General features: G+C 55.9%; 1 protein-coding gene across 2 annotated transcripts; it reads left to right on the forward strand.

Moving 5' to 3' along the window:
* The first annotated feature begins 443 nt into the window (after window positions 1-443).
* RAB3IL1 (RAB3A interacting protein like 1) lies at window positions 444-27,171 on the forward strand. Of its 2 annotated transcripts, none has more exons than XM_023559683.2 (10): window positions 444-1,347; window positions 13,022-13,274; window positions 14,097-14,192; window positions 14,275-14,352; window positions 15,112-15,327; window positions 17,118-17,246; window positions 17,333-17,445; window positions 22,082-22,181; window positions 25,240-25,306; window positions 26,116-27,171. In XM_023559683.2, exons 1-10 carry the CDS (start codon window positions 1,196-1,198, stop codon window positions 26,196-26,198), a joined length of 1,287 nt encoding a protein of 428 aa, XP_023415451.1. In that variant the 5' UTR covers window positions 444-1,195; the 3' UTR covers window positions 26,199-27,171. The 2 variants fall into 2 exon arrangements, with proteins under 2 accessions (XP_023415451.1, XP_010597416.1); XM_010599114.3 differs by lacking the exon at window positions 444-1,347 and adding an exon at window positions 4,775-4,895.
* Window positions 27,172-27,971: the final 800 nt, after the last annotated feature.

Below are 27,971 nucleotides of genomic sequence, written 5' to 3' on the forward strand. Positions count from 1 at the left end.
GACCTGGCTGCCTCTTGGCTCCCACTCATCCCAGGCAAGTATCCCAACCTCAGTTTCCTCATCTGCAACAGGATAGGGTAGGGATGGCCTCTTCTGGCTCTGAATTTTCTAAGAAGTCCCAGCCAAGGACAAAGTCCTCACAGCTCCCCATCCAGCCGGGGCTATGTCTGTATGTCTAGAAAGTAACAAGTTTGGCTACACAGTCCCCAGAGCAGCTCTGACTCAGTTTCCCTCTGAGGTGCTATCTGGGGCTTGACTCTCCCATACTTTGCCACCAGCCAAGGCCGGCCCCTTCCCCTCCTGCCCTGTCAGGGCAACTCGGTGATTCTTCCTACTTTTCACACATCCTGTTTTCCATGAATTGTTTCCAGGTGGGCCCAGAGGTTGCCCCACAGAGGAAGGTAGGGGCAGGGGAGAATTTAGTAGGGGGTTCAGCAAGCAGCAAAAACAGGAAGGGGGTGGAAGCAGGCCATGGAAAATTCATTGCCAGGAAAGGGAGGCCAGCATCTGGTTTGCATTAGGCTGAGAGAACTTCGAATGAGAGATATTGTTATCCACAGGGCGGGTGGGGTGTGACGACACTGGGTAGAGAACTGGCAGCTTCTTCCCAGCTGGGGCTCAGAGGCTGACACAGAAAGAAGAGGGAAGGCGAGGGAGAAGGAAATAGGAAACTCAATTCAGTCTACACTGCAGCAGACACCTCACAAATTCTTTGTTTGTCATGACTTCACAGAGCAGAATTGTTCTCATTTTATAGATGAGGGAACTGAGGCCCAGAAAGGTTAAGTGACCTGCCCAAGGTCACACAGCCAGCTAGTGATAGGGCCAGGATCAAACAGGCTTTTTTCAACATTCCAGCCTGGGTGGGGAGGGGACAAACAGCCCCATCTACAGGCCTCGTTGAAGCCTGGGCCTCAGGCATAGAGGAGATAGTCTCAACCAACCCTCAGGTGTCTCCCCTTCCCTGGCCCAGAGCCTGGCCCCCAGCGTCATCTTCTGCCCGCTGAGCCGCAGGAGTTAATAATTACAGGGTTTCAGAAGATAGAGGCCTGTCAGGGAGGTGCCTCCCTTCCAGCCCACTGCTCCTCAGAGATAGCAAAGGTTAACATGAGGCTCAGCCTGGGGGTGGGGAGAAGGCTCCTGCACCTGCCCACTGGGCTGTCTCCAGAGGGACCCTCAGCCTAGCCCTCCAGACATGGACTGTTCGAAGGAGCCTACCAGGTGCCCCGCCAGAGGGAAGTGTCCCGTGTTCCTGGCCATGAGCTCAGGGGCTATCCACTATGCCCCATCAGGCCTGGGCCCTGTACTTGAGGGGAACTTGGGAGAGGAGCCCTGGGACACAAACAGGTGAGCCAGGGACCTGGGATGTGGTGGGGATGGGGTTTTGCCACTCTGCAGGGGAGTTTGGTGAGAGGGCACTGAGAAGCTGGGCCCCAGGTAGGGGGGGTGGGGGAATGCATGAAACTATGAAGAATTTAAGGAGCTTTTTAAAAGGTCATAGACCTGGTGACATAGTGGTTAAGAGCTTGGCTGCTAACCAGAAGGTTGGTGGTTCGAATCCACCAGCTGCTCCTTGGAAACCCTGTGGGGCAGTTTTACTCTGTCCTATAGTCCATGGCAATGAGTCAAGTCTTACAAGGTCAGCATCAGGAGGTGGCTGATTGTTTTGTGCAACTCGATTGTTGTACCAAGGTGGAGACTGAGGCTCAGAGAGGGCAAGACACTTGCCCTGGGTCACACAATGAGCTGAGAACAGACCTAAGTCCAGAATCAAAGCCTGGTTCATCCAGGCTGGCTGTCTCCTGTTGTCATCTACCTCCAAGGGTCTGTGGCCAAGGCTGCCAGGCTAGGGGTGGAGGTTGGGGAAGTGAGAGTTTGGCTGGGGCAGGACAGTGGCTCCTGGGCAGGGGACACACTTTTCTCTTCTTCCTCCCTGTTACCACCACCAGGTACCTAGTAGGCACTCAGTAACCCCTTGTTGCCTGACTTTACACAGCTGCAGCTTCCAGAGGACCCTCTGGTTTCTGGGGCGTCTTTTTGGAATACTGGTAGAAGGAGTCTCATCCTCACCACCACTGGCTGTGTGACATCAGGCAGTTTCCTTAACCTCTCTGAGCCCATCCTTTTCAGTTGAGGAGCAGGGCTCTCTGGGCTGCTCAGAGGAGCCATGGTAACTTGATGCAGTTGTTGTTGTTAGGTGCCATCGAGTCGGTTCCAGGTCACAGTGACCATATGTACCACAGAACGAAACACTGACTGGTCCTGCACCATCCTTAAAATCATTGCTGTGCCTAAGACCATTGTTGCAGCCACTGTGTCAATCCACCTTGTTGAGGGTCTTCCTCTTTTCTGCTGACCCTGTACTTTACTAAGCATGATGTCCTTCTCCAGGACTGATCCCTCCTGACAACATGTCCAAAGTATGTAAGACGCAGTCCCACCATCTGTGCTTCTGAGGAGCATTCTGGTTGTACTTCTTCCAGGACAGATTTGTTCGTTCTTTTGGCAGTCCATAGTATATTCAATATTTTTCACCAACACCACAATTCAAAGGCATCAATTCTTCTTCAGTCTTCCTTATTCATTCTCCAGCTTTCACAGGCATATGATGCGATTGAAAATACCATGGCTTGGGTCAGGCACACCTTAGTCTTTAAGGTGATGTCTTCGCTTTTCAACTTAAAGAGGTCCTTTGCAGCAGATTTGCCCAATGCAAACGCGCCTTTTGATTTCCTGACTGCTGAGATGACAACATATTTGTGGTCAGTCCTTGGAGTGTCAATGTTTCCAGAGTGGCGACCCCACAGTTGTCCTTTGGGACCTCCCTCAAGGGCTTCCTCAGGCCACCAGCCCTCCTTGGGCTGAGAACTCTTCCTCTGAGTCTGTAGCCCTGGGCTGACACCTCCTGCATCCCTTATCACCACTGGTCTGGGGTACCATGACTTGGACAGGTCTTATCTCCTGCCTGGGCTTGTGAAGACTTGGAGGGCAAGGGCCCTGTGCTAGGCTATTTTACTCATCTTGTCTTCCTTCCCCTAAATAGTGTACAGAGCAAGGGGCAGGAAGACAGCAGTTGCTCAAGACTTACTAGAGAAGGATTCAAGTAACAAACATAGGATCAGGTCACTTGCTTGGGGTGGACCCTGTGGTGGGGAACACAGGGCCAAGAAGGAGCTGGTCCCTGCCCTCAGGAAGCCACAATCATGGAAACAATTGCCCAGTAGAGTGAAGGGCATGGGAAGCCTGAGCTGAATGATCCTGGAAAGCCAGAGGGATGCCATGCAGGGCTATCCAGGTTGTTCACTGTACAAGGTGCTGGCTGAGGGAGCAAGTAAGGCCTGCAATCCAACCTGCCCTCCACTCACCAAGCCCCGTACGTCAGCATGGGCTGTGCTTACCTGGGGAGAGGGCCCTGTTTTCTATTTTCAACAAAGACATCATTCACTTGGCAAGGTGCGCCTGGGGCAAGCGGTGGCTGTGGAAGTGGGGGTCCTTGGCAGTGTGTCCTCATCCCCCCACCAGACTGGAGCACCAGAAGAGCAGGGTCTGTGTCTGTGTTGTTTCCCTCTGCATCCCCAGCCCTTGCATGGCACATAGTTTGTACTCAGGAAGTGGTGGCTGAATGTATGAATGATGTATCCCCAAGTGGGAATCCGCAAACTCAACCCTGGAGCTCCTGAATCTGTGGGCCTGGAAGTGGAGCACCAAGAGTTCTGGTGGCATCAGGAAGGGAAGGAATTCCCTCCTTCCATCAAGTTCCTCTCCAGACACTGAGGGTGGGAGCATGGTCCCTGGCAGGAGAGAAGGAAGTTTATGTTCTAACTGGATCTGTCCCCAGGCTGGAGTGGAGGTGTGTGTGTGGGTTGGTGGGTGGGGGGGGGGGTGTGCCTTCTGGAGGGGTAGATGATGGGCCAAGGCAGGAATGAACAGGTGTGCTGAGAGGCAGGTGGGGGCCCCTGTGGTGGGAGGCTGGGTGGGAGGCTTGGGCCAAAGCTGAGTTCTCCCTGGGATAAGCACTCAGCCAGCAGGACCCAGAAAACTTGTTTTGAGGTCTGGCCCCCTCGCTCCTCCCAACTTAGCCAGGCTGTTGGACAGAACAGGGGCAGAGCAGGAAGCCCAGGGAAGGACTTCATGGAGGGAAGGAAGGGCCAGGGGCCACCTGCCAGTGGCATATTGAAGGGTATGGCTGGTAGGGTGCTTGTCTTGGGCACAGCTTGGCGGGCGCGGGGGGGGGGATGCAATGAGCAGTTTCTACTGTCCACAGAAGTTTCCATTGTCAGTTGTGAGAGATCATTCAGCAATTCGTAACTAATTGCTGTAGGCGCTATTTTTCGCAGATAGGCGGCTGGCATGGGAAGGTGTCTGCTGGCCTCGAATGACAATCCTGTGATGATCAGGGAGTCCGGGAGCCATTGCAGGTTCTTGAGCGGTTGAGCGGGAGGGCGGGGAGGCTCTGTCCTGGGGCGGAATCTGCCCGGAAAGGAGTCAGCTGGACGAGCCTGACTGCAGCGTTGGCTGTGAGATGAGCGGGGGTTGGGGGAGAACTTGCACTGTCCCAGGCGGGAGGCTAGCCGGGCGGAGCCCGGGAGCGCGCGTGAGCACCCCGCGCCGGACGGCGGGGGGCGGGGCTGGGCACGAGTCCTTGCCCGCCCCCCCTCGGCCACGTGACCCGGTAGGGCCGGGTCGGGCTGGGGGCCTGGGGACCGGGACGCACAGAGAGACTGGCTGCGGGCAGGACGGACAGGCGGCAGGCTGGCCCGCGGGCCGAGGCGAAGTCGCTGGCGGGTGGGGACGCGGCGCGGGGCGGCGCAGTGAGACGCGGCGGTGGCGGCGGCGGCGACAGCAGCGCGGGGACCGGACGCCCGGGGGCCCCGCGGCGCGGGGATGTGGAGCGGGTAGGTCCGCGCGCGCTCGCGGCCACGCGCAGGATTCCGGCCCGCCTGCTGCAGGGGGAGGGGGTGGGAGTCCCAGCGTGTCTGCGCCCTCCGTCCTGTCTGCGACTGAGGGCGCACCGAGCACTAGGACAAGCAATCCGAGGCGCAGAGAAAGAGATGGAAGGACACTCCGCGGGGAGGGTCAAGAGGCCTCCTGGAGGAGCGGAGAGTGCGCAGCGCCAGCTCGTCCTGTCTCAGAGCGCAAGTGAGATGGGGGGGGTGTGTATTACCAGAGTTAAGTTTGGGGTACGCATCTACAGTAGGGACCCCCGGGTGAAGGAACACTTGGAAAGCAGTGCAATTGGGAAAGAGGGCTGGGCTTCTGCCAAGACCGCTTGCAAGTTGCTGTTGGGGCTTCCCCCTGGGGGGTCCTGAAGCCTGTGGGCCTCAGAGATATGAGCCTGGAGAAGGGCAACACAGACCCTGGGTCCGGAGTTAGTGGCCCAGTACCCATGTCTGCCCAGGCCATTAGTTCTACGTGGTGGTCCCAGTCCCTGGTCAACCTGGTGCCTCAACAGCCAGAAGAACTTGGTATTCTCTTGGAGTTGGACACACTTCCTCTTTCCGGTGGCCTGGACAGACCAGGTCCTGGAGATGTGGCCAGAATGGGAGTGGGGATATTCTGTAGAGCACAGACCAGATGGGTGGTGACAGGCCAGGGCCCCTTCTGCAGCCACAGCTGGGGAGCGAGGGGAGGGCACCTGGGTGGTGGCGGGCGGTGAAGGAGTTTTCTCACGTGGGCTGGTTTGCACTTCTTTTGAAGGCACCTGACAAAGCTTGAGTTGGGATGCCAGGGGAACTGGGGGGGGGGGGTCCCACGCCCTGCAGGGGGTTGTTGAGACAGCGCTGTCCTGGGAGAGATGAGGTGTGGGGAGGCAAGACTCTTACAGGGAGGGATTTTAAGCAGAGCCTGTATTTGTTGGAATTGTGCCCCGGGGAATTGGGCTGAGTTTTTGGAGAAAGCGGCTGAGGCAGTTTGTGGTACCTAGAGAGGGTAGGGCAATCCTGCCTGGGGTTGAATGTGTTTGAGGAGGGACTGGAGAAAATTGGTGATCCTTGTGTTGGATGGACCCAAACGAAACAGCAACTCGGTGTGAGGGTGTGGCCTCACGTCTCTGGGCCTTTGGGTGAAATGAGCTGATTGTGGGGTGGGAGTTATCCAGGCTCAGAGAGTGTCCTTCCCTGGGGGTAGCCAGGCTAGGGCCAGAGAGATGAGGCTAGGGGCTGGAGGTAGACTGAGTTCACTTGAAGGACAGTCAAAGAGACCAGACCAGCCTCCTACTGTATTCTCAGGACCCTTCTAGGTGAACCAGGTACCAAACAGACTTCTACATGATCCTCAGTACAGCTTACTTTCTGGATGCATCTCCGGATCCCCTGGGGCCTGCCTGGGTGCAGAGCACTTAGTAGGTGCTTCATAAGTGCAGAGGAATCATGAGCGGGAACCTGGCTGCCTGGGGAGTGAGGGCCACAGTTTGGGTATTGAGCATGCATTTGAGCACTCCTCAATTGGGTATTGGGAGGCAGGATTCAGGGATCAGGGGCCAAGCTGCCAGCACCCCAGACCCCAGAAGCAGCTAGGAAGGACCCTGTTCGGGGTCATACTTGCCCAGGTAACTATGACTAAGCTTCTGCTCTTATGACCCCCAGTAGCTCACGGCTCCCGAAGCACTGGGCAGATATGCACTTGGGTGTGTTCATTCTACATTAGGAATGGGTAACTCTGGGTACATCATTGATGTCTTTGGAGCTTGGTTTCCTCATCTGTAGAACGAGCCTATCTGTCTCTCTTTGGGGACTGTGCTTCGTTAATGGTGAGACCCCAGTGCCAGCTCATCCCCTTGGCCTTCCTGAGGGCCCTCAGGCTGTGGATCCTTGGCTACTTCCTTGTCGGGTGGGTGTCAGTGTCCTGCCTAGAGCCCAGCTTTGCTGGACTCTGTAGGAGCTTGAGTGGATCCTTTTCCTTGTGACACCCAGAGCATGGGCTCTGAGTTTTGCAGCTAGAGCAACTTCGGGGTGCTCTTTCCAAAAACTGGCCTGCTGTCCCCCACAATTCCATATGTCCCCAGTCTTGGGTGCCAAGCCTGCTCCAGGTGATGGGGTGAGGATAGCATCTTGGGTACTTTTGTGTGTAACACGGTGGTGCTAGGCACTTGGGACTTCATCGGCAGAAACCAGTGTTTGCGTTCGGCGGGGGGGGGGCGGGGGGGTTTAGCCACAAAGTGTCCACATCTGTTCTTTTGCACATGAGGTCGCTATGAGTTGGAAGCAACTCAGCAGCATCCAATGAGTGGCCGCATGATGCTAGGACAGCCCCTTGGTCTCAGTTTCCCCACCTGATACCCAAACCCATTGCTGTCGAGCACCTATTTCTGGAGAGGGCCAGACTCTGATGGACTGCCCAGGCAGGAGATGAGATAACCCCGGTCCCTAGGATGGAGGACTGTTTCTCTGCAGCAGGCAGGTTGCTGGAGAGGTCCAGGGCTTCAGGTGCCATGGACTGGCTGTGTGTTCCAGAGCACATCACTTAACTTAACTGCTCTGGGTCTTGGCTACCCTAAGGAGCTTGGATCAGTGTAAGGCCTAAGTCACAGAGGGCTACAGACTCTAAGACAGGATCGGAAGCATGGCGGGGAGCTCCAGGGCCAGGCAGGGAGATTTCCACATTGGGAAGGGGTTGAGCAACCCTCCCCACTGCCACCTCCTGGAAGCCCTCCATGGTGTAACCACCTACCCTTCCACCTTCAGACAGGTGGAGATACCTTTCCTGCTGTTCCTTAGCCACCTGTGTGTGGGACTCAGCCCTTTAGAGTTCTGCTTGTTCTAGACTCTCCCAGCATCTGCACAGGGTTTGTGGCCAGTAGGCCTTGGGAAGGGGAACCAAAATGAAATGAATGTGGTGAGAAAGGGGCTCGGTGATGCTGCCTGATTCTGCATTGTCAGGCAGGTTGGATGGACCCGGCCTGGGGGGTGCCTGGCACGGGATAGGTACATCCTGTCTTAATGTTGGATGTTTGAGGCCTTGGGGTGTCAGATTCTTCTAGGACTGATCAGAGGGGGAAGCCCCAGTGCCCTGCCTTGGACCCCACCCTCTCGGGCCTTGTGCTGGCTCCCAGTATGGGGAAAGGGCCGGATTCCCTCATCAGGGCTGGGCTGCCAGGCCCGGGGCTACGCACGGAGATGCTTGGCCAGACTCACCTGCTTCAGAAGGTGTTGATGTCTGTGCTTACCACCTGAGGCTATTCCTGACCTCCTTCTTCCCCTGCCTGTTCTCCTACAGGGAATTGCTCCTGCCTCCACACCTGCTTCCCCTTCTTGGAGGGGCCCAGCCCACCCTGCCCCCCACCTATCCCTCTGCCCCCTCCTTGCCTTGAGCTCATTGCTCCCAGCCCCACCGTAGGCCCTTCCTCAGTGAAACTCACGATCCTCCTTGCCCGTCCCGCCCTGTTGCACTCACCTCCCTGGCATCCCTCTGCCAGATGTATGGCTGGGTTTCCCATTCTTTGGGAACCTTTCTCTGTGGCCTGTGGCAGCAGTCCCTCCAATCTCCAGGCTGGCTGTCTGGCCCTTGGCTCCTTTGACCTTCATTCACCCAGGCTCAGGCTGTGGCTGTCGCTCTGGGCCAGCGCCTCCCAGCAGAGGCCAGGCTGCCTTTTCCTCTCAGCTGCCTACAGGACACAGGATGTCTCAAACCACCCCTTCCCAAATGCCTCACCCACCCCTTCCCTTCCCTGAAAGGCCTCTTCTGGTTCCTCATTTCCATCATGGGTATCACCAGTCTCCTCATTCACCCTTCCCTTGATTTTTTGATTGATCGATTGATTAATTAACTGACGTTAATTTTTTTTTTTTTGATCCCACTTTCCAGTTCCTGGTCCTATCATGATTTCCCCTCTGGTGTCTTTTGTCTCTGTGTCCCCTTGGAGCCCAGGCCCTGCTCCACGCTTTGGGTGTGACCCTCCCCCAGCTGCCCACACACACCACTGGGCACTGTCTCCAACTTCCTCAAACCCGTCTGCATCCTGCCTCACTTCTCTGAAACCACCATTCATCCCCTTTCCCCCTATCCAGACTTCTCTGGGTGAGACGTCACATGATGCAACAGTGCCTGGGCTCTGGGTTCAAATCCCACCCTGCTACTTGTTGTGTGGCCCTGCCAGGTCGCCGTCCCTCTCTGAACCTCAGATGCCTCGTTGTTAAGTCCAGGCTGGTGAGAGCATCTCCCTGCAGCATTACCGTGAGGCCCACAATTGATGGACACATGGAATGCAGGGTGGACGTGGTGATGTGGACATGGGTGAGAGAGCTGGGGACCTGGTGTGCTTGTGGGTTCTGAGCCCTTCTCCATGGGCTACGCCCCTCGGCCAGCCTCTGGACACAGGTCACTTTGCTGTCAGCCCCAGTTCCCTACTGGACTGTGAAGGGGTGGGAGCCGTACACTCCCTCCAGGAGCAGGTGGTGAGGCCTGGTCTGGGACCTGGGCCCTGCGTCAAGGTTTCTGCAGATGAAACCAGCTGCAGCTTTGCCAGAGCTTGGGCCTGGTGGCCCCGGGCAGCGGGTGCTCAGTCTCAGCATGCCTCCCAGCCCACTCTTGCGTCCCGTTTCAAAGCGGCCTGCTTGTCTCCTCCCCAGCTTATGTAAGAACTCATTGTGCCTATTAGCGCAGGGGACTTTCACTCAACAAGCCAACCTGAACAGGGTCACCTGGGCACTGGCCACAGTGGGGGAGAGGTGGAGGGGCAGAAAGACCCATGGTAGCCTGCTCTGGCCGGGGGCACTAGGAAGGACTGGGACCCCTCAGAAGGGGCTCCAGTCAGGCCCTCCTGGCCCAGTGGGGCTCCTGGTGAGTCAGGTTCAAGTGTCTTCGGCTTCATTCTCTGATGTTTTATGGGCAGGGAAAACCCTGCTGGTCCTGCCAGGAGTAGGCCTGGTGGGTGAGGATGGCAGGAGCTGTGTTTCCTTCCGCTTGTGTGTGTTTCCTGGGGAAGTGACCCAGCTGGGCCTTTCCGGTGTGAGCTGGGTGGGCTCCAGGCAGCAGAGCTGGCTTCAGGATGGGGGATGTTGGCTCCTGCACCTACCTCTGACCTTGACTTACCCTCCCTGGCCCATGAGTAGACCCCATCCCTGTAGTCTGAGGACATATAAACCTCAGCAGTTTATCCCAGACAATGGACTCTGTTTCTGGAGGGGATGGGGACCGAGAAGGTTTGAGTGAGAGCCATGGCCCTGGACTGAGGATCAAGATGAGACCTAATGTAGGAGCACCTCCATGGTAACCCAGACTTGCCCCGAGTGTGAGTTCCCCACCACCTCGGGTATTCAAACCCAGGTGTAGGCCTCTGGTCTGGGGGCTGGAATGTGTGGAGGGTGGAGGCTCTGGCTTGGCGGGACATGAGAGGCCCAGGTCCCTCCTCTGACTGTTCTGAGTTACAGGAGGTGGCCTCACACCCTGGAAGTGGTGAGGGGAGGGAGGAGGGACTGGAAATTTCCAATTCCCTCCAAGTGCAGGGTGGCCCTTCTTCCCCTCCTGCCCTTACCACCCCTTGGCCCAGTGTTGGTGATATGGGGTGGGCCTGCTGTTCCCATGCTTCTTGCCACTAGAATTTGGACTTTGGCTTTTCCGCTGAGGACGGGGGGAAGGGTATCAGGGAGTCTGTCTCAGGCCTCCATCCCCTGTCTGCCTGCTGTTGGGAAAACAGTGGGGGACTCTCGGGCCACACATCAGCCCTTTCCCTCGGGGACAGCAGAATTCCAGACTCTTGCCACGTCCAAAGGCCCAGATTAGACTGGTGGATGAAGCTGCATCCATGTGGGAGGAGCTGGCAAGGGGAGACGGGGGTGGCAGGGGTGGTCCTTGCAGTGAGAAAGGCATTGGGTCTGGAGGTCTGGGGACCTGGGATCCTGCCCCATGCCCTGTACTCCCCCTGTGCGTCACCCTACCCTCGGCCTGCAGCTTTGGCTTCTTGTATTGAAGTGGGCAGCCCAAGCAATGGGGTCAGCTGCCTTGCCAAGCCTGAGTGACTGTTGCCACTGTCTCTTACCTTAGTAAGCAGGGCTGGGCCCAGCGGGGGCACTTGCCTAGGGCCTGTGGTTTCAGCTGCCAGACCCCGATCCTGGCCAGGGACCGTGGGTGTACGCCAGGTATGGCTGTGGATGAATGATATTTACTTGGCACTGTGGGGAGCGACGTCTCATTTGATTCTTATGGTGCCTCCTGCAGGTGGGGAAACGGGTTCAGAGAATTTCAGTCACATTCCCAGGGGGTTCCGTGTACCCCTGTCAGACCAGCCTATGCTCTCAGCCACAGACTCCCTCCCCCCCGGCCCCCCGCCCCCCGCCCCCCAGGGCATCCCTCCTGGGAAGGAAGTTTCTGGGCCTGAGCAGAGGCTGACAAGCCAGTTCAGGCTGTAAGTGGGTCAGATTTCCCTGCAGCGGCCACAACGGAGCCTCCGAGTCCCCTGGGCACAGGACCCCGGACCCTGACCAGACACACTGATTCTACATTTACGCCCACTCCTCTCTGCATGGCCGGAAGGCTTCAGGCCTGGGTGAGGACCTGGCTATAGTCCCAGCACTACCACCAATGGGTGTGTGACCTGGGCAAGTCCCTTCACCTCTCTGAGCTTCGGTGCCCTCATCTGTAGAATGGGGTCAGTATCACAAGGGTTGTTGAGAGTTTTAAATGAGACAACATTGCAGAGCACCCCATGGGAGTCACCTGGATGCAGACCACAGCCTTTGGGGCCACCATAGCACTGTTGGGGGAGGGCTGCCCCAGTCCCTCAGGCCTCAGGGGCCCCGTACTCACAAGATACCCCTCTCCACACCAACAAGGGCGCTAGGAGAGATGCCTGTCTGGCTCACGTGCTGTTGTTGTTGGAGGTCGATGTGGAGTGATGGATATATGTTCCCATCTTATTCATCAAAGACGGGGAGGCCTGGCAGCCACATTCTGAGCCATTGCCAGCCTGGAGGGCAGGCCGGGTTGGGTGGCTGGTTCGGACCTTGTGAAAGGCTGGGAATGAGTTCATGGCTGGGATTTCCTGGGTACCAAAGGGGAAACTGAGGCTCAGGGCTGCTTGGTGGCCCTGTCAGGGTCTTCAGGACAGGGAGGGGGTCCCATCCCTAGCCCTGCATCTCACCCCTCCCCCTCAGCAATCCCGAATCCCGATGATCTCCTTGTCCTTGGCCTTACCCCCTCCTGTGCGGTCTCTATCAACTCCCCCACTTCCCCGCTGTTATTAGTGTCCCAGCCCCCCACCCCCACCCCGGAGAGGCGCCAAAGTTGCTGGCTCAGGAACCCCTGGCTTTTGCTGAGTGAGCGAGTCCAGAGGTGCTGTCTCGGCACAAACCACCGCTGGCGAGCCATCTCCCTTCCCCCTCCCTCTCCAGGGTCTGCTGTACGGGCGCAGGAGTGTGGGCGAGGGGGGTGGGTACTCCAACTTCAGGAAAGGGGGGTCCAGAGGCCCAGAGAGGGGTGCTTGCCTAAGGTCACATGGCCCGCAGGGCAGTAGGGGAACTGCAAGGATCTCCACAAACTTCCTGCCTGAGCCCTGCCTGTCTGCTCAGCATCCCACCTCTCTTGACTGCCCTGAATGGGGTAGAATTTGTATATCATTTGTACGAGTAATAACAGTGCCGGCAGCTTCCCCCTGAGTGCCCGGCGGGCTTTATGCACATCTCTAATCCCTTCAGCGACCCTTGAGGTAGGGTCATTGGGATGTGCCCCACTTTCTAAATTAGAAATGGAGACTCCAATTTTCAGCATTGATGCACTGAGAGCCATGTGTTAGATACACACAGACGGAGCACCTACTGTGTGCTGACCACCTACTGTGTGCCAAGCACAAACAGCCCCAGGCCCTGGTTGACAAAGATGAATGAGCCCTGCCCTTGCTCCCAAGAGGCCTTGTGCTTGGTCACTCTGCCCCTGTGACAACTCTGGCTATAGCTGGTGGTGCTCTTTTACAGGTGGGTGGACTGAGGCCCAGAAGGGTGGGTACATTGCCCAGGGTTGTCCCTGGGTTCAGCTCTCCAGATCTCAGGACCCCACCCTGCATGTGCTGATGCCCTTGTTTGCCTCACAGCCAGCCCCCTGCGGAGGAGGGCCACCCGCCACCCCTTGGGGTTGTCCCAGGCCCCTGGAAGAGCGTCAGCCTCTGCAAAGGCCGCAGGGAGTCCCAGGGAACCCTGTCAGACACCTCTGCAGGGGAGGAGGCCCAAGGGGAGGAGGGCCCTGCCGCCGCCCAGCTGGACGTGTCCCGCCTCCGAAGCTCTTCAGTGGAAATCCGTGAGAAGGGCTCAGAGTTCCTGAAGGAGGAGCTGCACAAAGCCCAGAAGGTGCAGCCTGTGGGCAGGGGGAGGGGGCTCGAGAGGGGGCGCTGCCTGGGAGAGCTGTGGTCTTCCACCGAGAAGTCAGTGACATTAATTACATTTGAGGTCACGGGTGATACAGTGGTAGAATTCTCACCTTCTGTGCCAGAGACCCAGGTTCGCTTTCCAGCCAGTGCACCTCATGTGCGGCCACCATCCATCAGTGGAGGCTTGTGTGTTGCTATGATGCTGAAAGGTTTCAGCAGAACTTTCAGACTTAAGACGGACCAGGAAGAAAGGTCTGGCAATCTCCTTCTGAACATCTGCCAATGAAAACCCTATGAATCACAATGGTCCCATCTGCAACCAATCAGGGGGATGGTGCAGGACCAGGCAGTATTTTCATTCCATTGTACACGGGGTCGCCATGAGTCAGGGGCTGACTGGACAGCAGTTGACAGCAGTAACAGCAGAAATCACCTTCGACATGTTGTATGTCCATCACCACTATCCATTTCCGAAAGTTTTTCATCAGCCTCAATAGAAACTCAATATCCCTTCAGCAATAACTCCCCCTTCCTCCTTCTTCTCAGCCCCTGGTACCCACTAATATCTTGTGACTTTAAAAACCACTTTTATAGAAGTCTTTTTTGAAAGCCGGTACCAAGCTTTAGCGGACTGACAGTATTTTTAAGCTCATGCTATGAGCTACATGGAAAATGGATCAGATACTGTCAGGCAACAAAGAAAGTATACTCGAGGCCCTGAGCCTGGTCAGATGGGCCTGGGGCCTCCAGTGCCAGGCCTGGAACCCTGGTGGGGCTGACAGCGCTTGCCTCCCGCCCCCAGGAGCTGAAACTGAAGGACGAGGAGTGTGAGCGGCTGTCCAAGGTGCGGGAGCAGCTGGAACAGGAACTGGAGGAGCTGACAGCCAGCCTGTTTGAGGTGTGTCGGATGAGGGGGCAGGCTGGGGATAGGGTACCCTGCACCTCCTTACCACTCACCCAGAGCCCACCCCTCTTCCCAGGAAGCACACAAGATGGTTCGAGAAGCCAACGTGAAGCAGGCAGCATCAGAGAAGCAGCTGAAGGAGGCACGGGGCAAGGTGAGGCCAGTATGGAGCTCCCCTCTGCCTCCCAGCTCCAGGAGCACTCATCTTTGAGGCCTAGTGGGATTGTTGCCACGGCCCAGTAGGGTCGGCAGGAATGGGCAAACCAGGGCCCAGAGGGGTGGGAGCACCGGAGACCATGCAGCTGAAGGTGGCTCACTGGGGTGGGACTCCAAGCAGTGACTTTGCTGGGGAGCCGAGGGGGCTGGAGAGTCCTGTGGGTATGGTCATTTCTCCTCTCCCCTCTGCTGTTCCCCTCTTCCAAAAAAACCAAAACCCGTTGTCGTCAAGTCGATTCTGACTCATAGTGACCCTATAGAACAGAGTAGGTCTGCCCCATAGAGTTTCCAGGGAGTACCTGGTGGATTCAAACTGCTAACCTTTTGGTTAGCAGCTGTAGCTCTTAACCACTACGCCACCAGGGTTTCCATTCCCCCCCCCCTTACAAAAGTAGAAACTCCAGGCTGGTCCTGTGAGCTGAGCTGTTTGCCCATCTGTAAAATGGGAGGGTTGGGTTGTTGCTGGCTCGGAGGGTGCCCAGAGCAATCAATGGCTAGCCAGCTCCCAGGCATGCACTAACACATAGGTCGTGTCTCTTCTCTAAACCTCAGTTTCTCTGTAAAATGAATATCTCAGTCCCTGCCTTGAAGACTGCTGTAAGGGTGATGGGTAGGGGTTAGGTGCCGGATCTGAGCTGGGTTGGTGGGCTGTGGCAGCCATGGCGACGTCAACTCTGGGTCATCCTGTCTCGGCCAGATCGACATGCTGCAGGCAGAGGTGACAGCCTTGAAGACCCTTGTCATCACATCCACACCAGCCTCCCCCAACCGTGAACTCCACCCACAGCTGCTGAGCCCCACCAAGGCTGGGCCCCGAAAGGGCCACTCTCGCCACAAGAGCAGCAGTGCCCTCTGCCCAGTCGTGTGCCCTGCTGCAGGACATGCCCTCGCCCCGGACAGGGAGGGCAAGGAGGTGAGGGGTGTGTCGGGCAGTGGACACAGGAAAGGAGAATGCAGTGCCTGCTGTCAGTGGGCTCAGAGCCTGACCCTTCGCTGTGTGACCTGGAGCCTGCCCTGCCCCTCTCTGAGCCTCTTCATGGCCATGAGGCCTGTGCCAGTTCCTTCCCGTTCAGCTTCTGAGACCTAAGGCCTTTGTTTCCCAGTCTCGGGGGTGTTTGTAATCTGGGAGCTCTGATAGCCCTTACCTGTCCTGCTGCTCTGTGCAGTGCGGTGCTCTCTGCTGTGTGGTGTGACCACATAGGGCTATGTGTGGCCCTGAGGGTCTGCCCTGGGGGCCTGTAGAGGCTGGGTAGTGGCTGCTGGGCCTCTGGAGAGAGGCTGCTAGGGCCCTGTGAGGCCACCATCATGAGGCCCAGGACCACCTGGGGACACACCTGTGCACGGTGGTCCTCAGTGCCCCCTGGCTGTGGCACTGGGACAAGCATGGTCTTTGAAGTAGTGGTCATCCTCCCCTCAGGGGGGTGCAGAGGTCCTTGGGCCAGCTTGGACATGGGCTGAGGTGTGAGACTGACACTCATGGCTGTGGTCCTTGGGCACATGGGGCCACCTCTCAGCGCCTCGATTTCCTCAGTGGTAAGTGGGGCCTCACGGGGGCCCTGTGAGGAATGGATCGGACTCGGATGCTAAGAGCTCAGCTCAGGATTGCACCTCGTGAACCCTCACAAGGGATATGGTGGAATTCTGCTTCTGTGGGTCTCTGCCACCAAGCCTGCCCCCAGACTCAGCCCTGTCCTCTGACTCCAGGGCTCCCAGGGAGGAGGTGCTAGGCCTGCTCCTCTCCCATCAGGGCGTAGTCTGACCCCCCCAGACCCTCAGAGTTGCACAGGGGAAGCCTCCATCCCCCTTCTGAGCTTCTGACTGGGACACTAACATCTCCTCCTTCCTCCTGTCTGTCTCTCTGCAACCGTCTATCTGCCCTGCCACTTCAGCCTGCCCAGCCTGGGCTGCCCCCTCTCCTTTCCCTGCTCCTCTGCGTGGTCCCCAGCAGGGTGGTCCATCTCACCTACGAGCCAGCCTGGCAACTTCTGCCTGGGGAGCCTCTCACGACTCCCACCTCTGCTACCTCTCTCTCCTTTTCCCATCAGGTAATGGCTCCTGAGCGGGGCTGCGCCGCTGTCCTCCCGGCCTGGGTCTCTGCATGCGCCCAGGGTGGCCGATGAGCCATCCGCTGGGGTGGGCAGCAGGGGCAACCTGGTGCGTCCCCTCCTCCTGTGTGCATGTGCCTGTGTGCGCCCCGTGTACTTGTGTGTTCCTGCAGGTTAGCCCTTCAACTTTTCCTCCTCAAGGAGGCAGTGAGGGGAGGGTCTTTAGGACCAGGCCTTGGGCCCCAGTCTGCCTGCAGCCTGACTACCTGACTGCTCTGCTGGCCTCCTTTCCTTGATGTGCTCTCCAGCATCCTCACCTCAGTGTGCTTCTCTTTCCCTCACGTGCGGATTTTAAAAAAAAGGCGGGGTTGGGGGGGAGGTGGATCCCAGGAATCCTATAGTGTGCCAGAAACTTTAAAATCCACCTGGAAATGGAACTTTTCATTCCATATTCTTTGGTGTACAGGGAAGAAGGGCGTTCTTACTGGGGAACCTCAGACTCGTCTCAGCTGCATGGCCACTGGGCACCGACCTGCTGGCATTCTGGGGCCTGTCCTGCCTCCTCCCTGGCTCCTCTCCTCCTCCTCTTCACCTGCCTCTGCGGTGCGGGGCCTCAACACCCTGACTGCCCCCCGCCCCGGCCCACCCTTTCCCATAGGTGGACACGACCCTGTTTGCAGAGTTCCAGGCTTGGAGGGAGTCACCCACCCTGGACAAGACCTGCCCTTTCCTGGAAAGGGTGTACCGGGAGGACGTGGGCCCCTGCCTGGACTTTACCATGAGGGAGGTGAGTGAGTCCAGGTGGCTGGCAGGGCTCCAGACCCACAGCCAGAGCCTGGCCTCTTACCACCCCCCGCCGCCTGTCTGCCACAGCTCTCGGCACTGGTGCGGGCTGCCGTGGAGGACAACACGCTCACCATCGAGCCCGTGGCTTCACAGACGCTGCCCACAGTGAAGGTGGCTGCGGTCGAATGTGGCAGCACCAAGTAAGCTTAGCACCTCAGCTCATCTCTGCCTACTGGGAACCGCTGAGCTTGGGAAGACAACCTCGGGCCACCTTCTGAGTCCTGGTGTGAGACTCAAAGGTGCACAGGGGCTGTAGTGTCCAAGCTGGCCAGGGCCCAGGAGTGTGGGGATGTCTCAGTCACACAGGGCAAGGACCACCTTTGGCAGAACTCCCTGCCTCCAGTCAGGGACCCTAAGCTCTCCAGGAAGTCCCGGGATGGGGTCTCTTTCTTCCTGGCTGGCTGACACATGTCCCTTCCTCCTCCTTCCCACGGTGGGGCTCAGGCCCCAGCTGACACGTAAGTGATGTTAGGTGCAGGCTCTGCCTCTTGCTAATAAACAACCTACCAGCCCTGGCATTTTGCCCTCCTGCTGCTCGTCTGGCATTGAGCAGACCCAGTAGCAGAACGAAATAGCCAGGGTGGAGCAAGGGGCAGAGACTGGGGAGGACTTAGCAGGGTGGGCGCCATGGTGGGAAGCTCGTCTCGGAGAGGAAATTTTTTTTTTTAATTAATTTTTATTGTGCTTTAAGTGAAAGTTTACAAATCAAGTCAGTCTCTCACACAAAAACTTACACCTTGCTGCGTACTCCTAATTACTCTCCCCCCCCTTTTTTTTTTTTAATGAAACTGCCTACTTCCTCCCTCCACCCTCTCTTTTCCTGTCCATTCTGCCAGCTTCTTACCCCCTCTACCCTCTCAGCTCCCCTCTAGACAGGAGATGCCAACATAGTCTCAAGTGTCCACCTGATCCAAGCAGCTCACTCCTCACCAGCATCCCTCTCCAACCCATTGTCCAGTCCACTCCCTGTCTGAAGAGTTGGCTTTGGGAATGGTTCCTGTCCTGGGCCAATGGAAGGTCTGGGGGCCATGACCTCCAGGATCCTTCTAGTCTCAGTCAGACCATTAAGTCTTGTCTTATTATGAGAATTTGGGATCTGCATCCCACTGCTCTCCTGCTCCCTCAGGGGTTCTCTATTGTGTTCCCTGTCAGGGCAGTCATGGGTTGTAGCCAGGCACCATCTAGTTCTTCTGGTCTCAGGCTGATGTAGTCTCTGGCTTATGTGGCCCTTCTGTCTCTTGGGCTTGTAATTACCTTGTGTCCTTGGTGTTCTTCATTTTCCTTTGGTCCAGGGGGGTTGAGACCAATTGATGCATCTTAGAAGGCTGCTTGCTAGCGTTTAAGACCCCAGACGCCATTCTCCAAAGTGGAATGCAGAGTGTTTTCTTAATAGAGTTTATTATGCCTATTGACTTACATGCCCCCTGAAACCATGGTCCCTAAACCCCCGCCCCTGCTACGTTGGCCTTCGAAGCATTCAGTTTATTCAGGAAACTTTGCTTTTGGTTTAGTCCCGTTGTGCTGACCACGCCTGTATTGTGTGTTGTCTTTCCCTTCACCTAAAGTAGTTTTTATCTACTAGATAAAAAAAAAAAAAATTGAATGTCCCTCTCCCACCATCCCTCCCTTCCCCCTCTTGTAACCATCAAAGAATAGTTTCTTCTCTGTTTAAACTATTTTTCAAGTTCTTATAATAGTGGTCTTATACAATATTTGTCCTTTTGCAACTAATTTCACTCAGCATAATGCCGTCCAGATTCCTCCGTGTTATGAAATGTTTCATGGATTCATCGTTGTTCTTTATCAATTTGTAGTATTCCATTGTGTGAATATACCATAATTTATCCATTCATCCATTGATGGGCACCTTGGTTGCTTCCCTGTTTTTGCTACTGTAAACAGTGCTGCAGTGAACATGGGTGTGCATATATCTGGTTGTGTAAAGGCTCTTATTTCTCTAGGATATATTCCAAGGAGTGGGATTGCTGGATTGTATGGTAGTTCTATTTCTAGCTTTTTAAGGAAGCACCAGATTGATTTCCGAATTGGTTGTACCATTTTACGTTCCCACCAGCAGTGTATAAGTGTTCCAGTCTTTCCGCAACCTCTCCAGCATTTATCATTTTCTGTTTTTTGGATTAATGCCAGCCTTGTTGGAGGGAGATGGAATCTCATTGTAGTTTTGATTTGCATTTCTCTAATGGCTAATGATGGTGAGCATTTCCTCATGTATCTGTTAGCTACCTGAATGTCTTCTTTAGTGAAGTGTCTGTTCATATCTTTTGCCCATTTTTTAATTGGGTTATTTGTCTTTTTGCAGTTGAGTTTTGCAGTATCACGTAGATTTTAGAGATCAGGCGCTGATCGGAAATGTCATAGCTGAAAACTTTTTCCCCGTCTGTAGGTAATCTTTTTACTCTCTTGTTGAAATCTTTGGATGAGCATAGGTGTTTGATTTTTAGGAGCTCCCAGTTATCAACTTCTTTTTCTGCATTGTTAATAATTTTTGTGTTCTGTTTATGCCATGTATTAGGTCTCCTAATGTTGTCCCTATTTTTTCTTCCATGATCTTTATTGTTTTAGATTTTATATTTAGGCCTTTGATCCATTTCGAGTTGGTTTTTGTGCATGGTGTGAGGTATGGGTCTTGTTTCATTTTTTTTTTTGCAGATGGATATCCAGTTAATACCAGCACCATTTGTTAAAGAGACTGTCTTTTCCCCATTTAACTGCTTTGGGGCCTTTGTCAAATATCAGCTGCTCATATGTGGATGGATTTATGTCTGGATTCTCAGTTCTGTTCCATTGGTCTATGTATCTATTGTTGTACCAGTACCAGGCTGTTTTGACTACTGTGGTGGTATAATAGGTTCTAAAATCAGGTAGAGTGAGGCCTCCCACTTTGTTCTTCTTTTTCAGCAATCTTTTACTTATCTGGGATGTCTTGCCCTTCCATATGAAGTTGGTGATTTGTTTTTCCATCTCATTAAAAAGTGTCATTGGAATTTGGGTCGGAATTGCATTAAATCTATAGATCGCTTTTGGTAGAATAGACATTTTTACAATGTTAAGTCTTCTTATCCATGAGCAAGGTATGTTTTTCCACTTATGTAGGTCTCTTGGTTTCTTGCAGAAATGTTTTGTAGTTTTCTTTGTATAAGTCTTTTACATCTCTAGTAAGACTTATTCCTAAGTATTTTAACTTCTTGGAAAAAACTGTAAATGGTATTGATTTGGTGATTTCCTCTTTGATGTTCTTTATGTTGGTGTAGAGGAATCCAACAGATTTTTGTATGTTTATCTTGTATTCTGATACTCGAACTCTTCTATTAGTTTCAGTAGCTTTCTGGAGGATTCCTTAGGGTGTTCTGTGTATAAGATCATGTCATCTGCAAATAGAGATACTTTTACTTTTTCCTTGCCAATCTAGATTCCCTTTATTTCTTTATCTGGCCTAATTGCTCTGGGTAGAATAAGAGTGGTGATAAAGGGCATCCTTGTCTGGTTCCCCATCTCAGGGGGAATGTTTTCAGGCTCTTTTGGAGAGGGAATTTTTGAGCCAGGTCTTGAAGGGTGAATAGCAGTTTGCCAGGTAGGGAAGGACCTTTTAGGGAGAGAGAACAGCATGAGCGAAGGTATGAGAAACTGGAATTGGTGGGTGGAGCAGTGGGGTGGGCAGGGAGTTAGGACTGAGGCTGCAGGAGGTACTTGGGACCAAATTACAAAGGGCCTTAAATAAGGTCTGGGCTTTAACTCTCTAGGCCAGCATTTCAGAGCTCATCAACAGATGTTCTCTGAACAGAGGGCTCCCTGGTCACATCAGAGAGTCGTAGCACATCTAGAAACAGTAAGGCTCTGATGAGTCCAGCAGCCAAGGTGTCTACTTAATTTTCCTTTACTCGGGATTCTCCGGAGTTATTTCCTGGGCAGGAGGGGAAAATGATGGCCTAGATATGGGTTTTTGGAGGCGCCCTGGCCATAACATGGAGAAGAGGTGGTGAGACTGTAAACAGGGGCTGGTTTGGAGGAGCTGAGGGAATCCAGGCAAAAACCTATGCTGGTGTGACCCCACCTGGGGACTTGGTGGCCGAGTGGGGGGTGAGGAGCAGAGAGCAGCAGGCTAGATGAGGCCGATGTCGTCTCTATGGAGCCATAGCCCAGCAGCGGGCCAGGATGTGTCAGTGAGGCTCAGGTTGAGGCCTGTTCAGGGCCACGTGGGCAGCTGCAGATCCATGTGAGGTCCCAGGCCTGGGATGAAGCAAGAAGGTGGCTCAGGCTGGGGATCTTAGTGGGGGCTGATGCCAGGCAGCACAGAGCCATGGCCTACTAGGGGTAAGTAGGAGACAGATGGACAAGGCAGATGCGTGCCCTGGGGTTGGGAAGGGGGAGGCAGACAGACCTCAAGTCCTGCTTTGTTGGGCTGAGGGGTGACTGAGCCTGAGGTGTCCAGTTAAGTTTTTAGGGGCTGCTGAGGGTGGGGCTTTGGTGCATCTGATATGAGGTTGGCCAGGCTCTCCTGCCCAAGAGGGGTGGGGTGGGAGTACTAGGCGTGGGGTCCAACTTGGCTTAAAGGTCTATCCCAGGGACTGCTGGGGATACCCCCTACTCTGGCCTGGCCCTGGGCTCCTCGGAAGCTGGGTGGGAGAGAGTATGCCAGGCCCACACCTGCACATTTACCTGCTTCTCCCTGTGCACCCTTCTGGCGGCTGCATTCAACATGCGTGAGCTGAGTGAACCCCCAGCCGACCTCTCATGGTCCCCCCTGCTTCCCTGCAGCACGTGTGCCCTGAGTGGGCTGGCCCGCACCTGCCGCCACCGCATCCGGCTTGGTGATTCTGAGAGCCACTACTACATCTCGCCGTCCTCCCGGGCCAGGGTGAGTTGTTGGGGGAGTCACTCAGCTCCTTAGGTCCACCTGGGCTGGGACTCTGGGCCCCAGGCCTGGGAGCACAACCAGGGCTACTGCTTGATCAACAGAGCAGGGCAGAGGCTCAGAGAGGAGCAGAGATGACTGGAACCACACAGTGAACCTGGTGTGTTAGTTATCTATTGCTGTGTAAGAAATTACCATAGCTTAGTGGCTTAGAACAATACATTTATGATCTCAGTCTCCCTGGGTCAGTTAGGAGTTCAGGCGTGCCTTTGCTGGGTCATCTGCTCAGGGTCTCATAAGGCTGCGGTCAAGGTGTCAGCCAGGCCGCGTTCCTTTCTGGAGTCCAGGTTCTTCTGAGCTCACGTGGTGGTTGGCAGAATTTAGTTGCTTATGGTTGTTGGACTGGGGTTCCCCTTTTCTTGCTGCTGTCGGCCGGGACCCTCACAGTTCCTAGAGGCTGCCCACAGTCCCCTGCCACATGGCCCTCTCATGACTTGCCAACTCACTTCTTCAAAGCCAGCAAAGTCTCTCTCTCTCTCTCTCTCCAGTCTGCTAAGACAGACTGAATGAAATGTGATCACAGGAGTGACACCCATCACCCAGTCGAGGAGGTGACACCTGGCCCAGGTTAAAGCTCTTGGCTCTGGACTCCCAGGCTCAGGCTTCAGCTCCAGCCAAGGCTTTTGAGAAGGTCTGGAGGAGTGTCATGCAAGGCTATGGTTGGCTGTGCGTGGTGCAGGCCCTCCAAACCCCAGCTTCTGCTCTCACCTGCTGTGTGACCCAAGCCAGGTCTGGTCACTTCACTGAGCTGGAGGTTGAAGACAAGGGTGATTTCCATCTCTCTGTCCCCCTCATAGACTGTTTTTATTGTTGGGTGCCATTGAGTCAATTCTAAGCCATAACGACCCCGTGTGACACAGTAGAATGGCCGCATAAGGTGGGAGTCTGGGCACACCTTTTACGCTTTCTGAGCCTCCAGCTTCCTTCTGGTAAACCATAGGGTTTTCTAGGCTGTAATCTTTATGAAAGCAGATCACCAGGTCTTTCTCCCACAGAGCCACGGGTGGGTTTGAACCACCAACCTTTGGGTTAGCAGCCAAGCGTTAAACTGTTGCGCTACCAGGGCACCTTTCGTAGACAGTTAGGAGGATTGAAACAGATAAAAGTGAACGAGTTTGGAAAATTCCGAAGAGGATTGAAACAGATAAAAGTGAACGAGTTTGGATCCTTCATGAGGAGCCGTCTCCTCTTGGACCTACTAGAGCTCCCCCTGGGGAAGAACGGCTGACGTGGATGCAGCAGCCCAACCGTCAGGCAGCAGACTGGACGTGAGGGCAGTGGCCAGCGTGGTACAGCCATGGTGGGTTGGCCCACAGGACACTCGACTGTATTGTCCTTGTCAGTGGTCAGTTCTCCCAGCAGCGCTTGGAGCTCCTGTTTACCAGAAGGGAGTTGGAGGCTTAGAGAGCTCAAGGGGTGTGCCCAGAGCCACCTGGTTGAGACCTTGGATCTCCCAACTCTGAGTTTGTATTTGTTTATTGCTGTGACCCCCTGTCCCATGGACTTGTGGCCTGAGCCTTGGGTCCCCATCCCAACCAGGGCTCAAAAGAAGGGCCAGTGCAAGACATCCCATGTCTAGCAAGATGACATTACATTTAGCAGGCCTGTGTGTCTGCTGTGCTGGGCAGAGCTGAGGCTGGGAGAGGAAAGAAGAAGGGCCTGAGGTTTTCGGATGTGGTCTACCTCCCCCTGCCCTGAGACAGAAATTGGGGGCTGTGGAGTCAACAGGGAGAGGCGTGTTCTCTCCCCAAAGTGCAGTCATGGGGGAGTGGCTCCACCACCCCCTGCTCCTCCCTGCCCATGACCCTCCCATGGGTCCCCACTGTCACTTGAGAGACACTGTGGCACCCTGGCCTGGCACCACAGCCCCTCCCACCCCAGCCTCTCCTAGATCCCCTCATGTGGTACCCAGTGTACTGGTCACACCAGGCTCATGCTAGCCCTACCACACTCTCACACCTCCCTGCCTGTGCCAGGGCCACCAGCCCCTGTCCCCACTTTGTCCGCCTGTGTGTTTGAGGGCCCAGCCAGAGCATCGTCCCCTCTGTACAGCTCCTCCTCTCCACAGCCTGCGTGCCATCGCACTTGCCATTTCCCTGCAGAGCACAGCTGCCAGCCCCCTTCCACCTTCTCCTAGGCTGGGTTCCCTGGAAGCAGAGCCCAGGGCGGAGATTTTGTGCAGCTCTCAGAGGGGGAGTGAGGGAGGTGGGACAGGGTGGGGAGGGTGGGGGCGTGGGGTGGGTGGGGGGAGCCAGCAAGGGCGTGGCCTCTGGTGCAGTCTGTCTTCAGCCTGATCCACAGGGCCTGGGGAGTACAGACTTGGTTGCAGCCCGAAGCCAGAGGCCTGCCTTTTAACGCCCATGCCAGTCAGTCAGTGGCTGAGGTCTGCAGGGACAAGGGGTGCAGGGAGGGGTGTCTAGGAGCCTTACTGGCCACTGCTCCCCAGCCTGGTAGAAGGCACCCTGGGAGGAGAGTCCACTTATTAGTTCTGTGATCTCTGCAGTCCCTGAGCTCCATTCTTGGAGCCTCAGTTTTCTCAGTTTTGGGATGATAAGCGTGTCTGCCTCATTTGATATGTGGGCGTGGTTAGATGTCACCTGCCGCTATTGCTGTTATTAGGGAGAGAAGGGGTATTGCTAGAGTCTCTGGGGGGTGCGAACGGTTAATGCTGCTAACCGAAAGGTTGGAGGTTGAAGTCCACCCAAAGGTGCCTCATCAGACATGGTGATCAAATTCCCAAAAATCAGTCACTGAAAACACTATGGAGTACGGTTCTACTCTGACACACAGGATTCTGAGTCTACTCCATGGCAACGAGTTTAATAATAGTAGCATTGCTGTTGTTAATTAAAACGGGCCAGCTCTGTCCGACTCAGAGAGCATTTTCTGGCCCTGACGGGAATGTGGGGCTCCCTGCTCTGGCCTCAGATCCACCTTGGCTTGTTGAGGGATCTTGGAGTTGGGGGGTTGGCTGGTCACACCCCTTCCCTTCTGCCCTCAGATCACAGCAGTGTGCAACTTCTTCACCTACATCCGATACATCCAGCAAGGCTTGGTGCGGCAGGATGGTGAGCGCCCCCTGGTGGTCGACGGAGGGTTGGCGTCCAGGAGAGGGAGAGCGGGAGGGCGGGTCTATCTGAGCCACTCTGCAGCTCCCACATGGTGGGCCTGCCTGGTGTCCCCTGCACACAGGCTCCACCTCCCCCTCCCCGCCCCCCACCCCCGGCCTTTGCTCTCCCTGTGCCCCTTCCTGGCAGCTCCCCCGTCCACCACTGTGCCAGGCCTGGCCTCCCACTCCTCCAACTGAACTCTGTTCCCTGCTGACTCTTCTCCCAGTGGTTTGCAGTCTGCACCTCTGTGTAAGGAGCTGCCCCTCCCCAGCTTGGGGTCGGCTTGCCCTTCAAGGTCAAGGCCAGTGCGCTTGGGGTGTTGACACCTGCCAGGCCAGGGCATGGGCCTGAGAGGCTGCGACCTTGCAGGGATGTGGCTGGACACTGTGGTCGCACTCACTGCTCAGGGACCTGTTAAGTGTGGCTCCCAACCAGGGTCATTACCGATGAGTGTGGCGTCGTGGGCTTGGTGTTTGTGTCAGGGTGTGGGTGCCATCACTTCCCCCACCAGTGCCTGCGCACACCTTGTGTGTGTTCAGCATGCAACAACAGTTTCCAAGGTGCTCTCACACCCGAGCTCTCGTTCTTCCCCAAAACGCCCTGCAGCCCCGTTACAGATCAGGGCTGGAGTGTCCCAAAGCCCAGAGGCTGTCTGTACCGGGGCCAGGGAAGCCCGAGGGCACAGCACCAGTTGGCCTTTCCAGAAGCCAGGGGAGGGGCCGGGCATCTGCCTGAGCTCTCCCTCAGCTGTCACCCTCTGCCCGCAGCGGAGCCCATGTTCTGGGAGGTCACGAGGCTGCGGAAGGAGATGTCGCTGGCCAAGCTAGGCTTCTTCCCCCAGGAGGCCTAGGGCGTGGCCTGGCCTGGAGGGGGGCTCTAAGCTGGAGCAGACACCTGCCTCAGGATGGACAGACAGACGGACAGGAAGACAGAGTCCTGGAGCCCGCCCTGAGTCAGAAGCCAAACATCTGCCCCAGAACGGACAAATGGCAGGCTCCGGAGGCAGCACTGAGCCAACACCAAGCACCTGTCCCAGGACAGACAGAAGCGACCCTTCTCTCTTCCCCACTGGGTTTCACAACCCACCGGAGTCTTTCAGAAAGCATCAAAGATGGAGGAGCTGGGAGCCATACTCAGTGGGCTCAGCCCTGGGAGGGGCACCAGGGGCAGCCAGCACCTCGCCTGGGTCCTGGTGCCTTGTCGCTGCCACGTCCTCAGAGAGGGAGCTGCCTGGGGGTGGCCAGATCCCCTGGGTATCCTGTACCCTGGCTCCCAAGCCTGGGCCACAAGTATCCCTTTGTGGCCATCCCTTACCCCATTCTCAGGTGGCCTCCCTGTTGGACTGACTGCCCCAGACCAGCCCTGGCCTTGCCTGTGCACTTTCCCAGTGTCCCCTGCTGTCTCAGGTGCCAGCGAGGCAGCAGTGCTGGGATGGGCAGGCAGGACCTCCATACCCTCTCCACTCCAACCTGTGTATGGTTGAGAACTGCCCCTAGACGTTCTTAAGATGAGTCAGGACCCCTCCTTCTACCCTCCCCCAGTCTCCGCCTTGTGCTTCCAGGAGGCCCCGGAGCGCTTTTTCTCCCTAAGGACAAGCCTGTTTTCAGCAGTGGGTGGCCATGCAGACAAGGGGGGCTGAGGTCACCAGGCTTGCAGGAGGCACCGGGTGGGGTGGGCAGGACCTGGGCCCCACCTCACCCTCAGCCCACTCGGGCCCAGGGTTAGGGGCTCCAGCCTGGACACAACCCTCACCACATCCGGATTTCCTTCTCTGAGTGGAATGTAACGCGATCTCTATTTAATAAAGGGTGGCTTTGTTGGTAGGGTCTGGGCTGCCACACGCCTTCACTCCTGCTTGCTGGGGCTCGGGCCAAGGCTTCGGCATTTGAAGGAATGAAACTAAATCCTTCTCTTGCCTGCCCTCATGCTTGGGATTAAACCCAAATCCTGGAGGCTCCCGCCGTCCTCCGCTTACTGCTCGAGCAGTCCTCCCATGGGGCTGGGGCTTACTGGGCAAGGAGCCTGACCTCTCTCTCCCTGTGAGGAGTGGCCTGGTCTCAGGGAGGAGGTGCTGAGGCTGGCTTGGCCACTGCCCCTCCCTGGGTCTTCCTGCCCTCAGCTGAAGGGACTCCTGGTCAACTCCAGGCTAATATAGCCGAAGCCTGGTGCTCAGAGTTAGAGCGTCAAGGATTGATTGGGGATGTCTGGCAGCGGAGCAGGCAGGGCTGTGGTGGCTTGAAGGCTCCGGGTTTCCCAGCCCTGGTTCTAGATAAGTTCTTGGCAAGGGGCAGCAGTCAAGGTAGAAAAAGGTGAGGTGGCCAGGTCCTCTGAGGACCCTGGGTGGGGTTAGGGAGTATCTGGTAGTGGCTGACCCTCCCCACCTATGGGTACCCTATCTGTGGGTGCACTTCCTGGGGGCACAGCAGCTTCTGGGCTAGTGTTTTCTGGAGCTGGTGACACCTCAAGGGGGCTTCTCCATTGCTATATGGCCTTGGGGCCATGTGACTGGTAGGCCTGGCTGGCTGCAGGTAGGTTAGGACCCCTTGTCAGGGCCTCTGTCCTGCCACCCTCTCCAGCCAGTAGGCTTTTCCCAAGAGGCCTCCTGCCCCCATGAGTTCCTCTC

Source organism: Loxodonta africana, chromosome 7 (genome assembly GCF_030014295.1).
Source record: "Loxodonta africana isolate mLoxAfr1 chromosome 7, mLoxAfr1.hap2, whole genome shotgun sequence".
NCBI lineage: Eukaryota > Metazoa > Chordata > Mammalia > Proboscidea > Elephantidae > Loxodonta > Loxodonta africana.

Bases quoted from the DNA above. Each gene is read 5' to 3' on its own strand.
- RAB3IL1 (XM_023559683.2), top strand. From the start codon at position 1,196: ATGGACTGTTCGAAGGAGCCTACCAGGTGCCCCGCCAGAGGGAAGTGT. The intron at 14,353-15,111 runs GTGAGGCCAGTA...TGTCTCGGCCAG, and splicing joins TGAAGGAGGCACGGGGCAAG to ATCGACATGCTGCAGGCAGA. The intron at 25,307-26,115 runs GTGAGCGCCCCC...CTCTGCCCGCAG, and splicing joins AGGCTTGGTGCGGCAGGATG to CGGAGCCCATGTTCTGGGAG.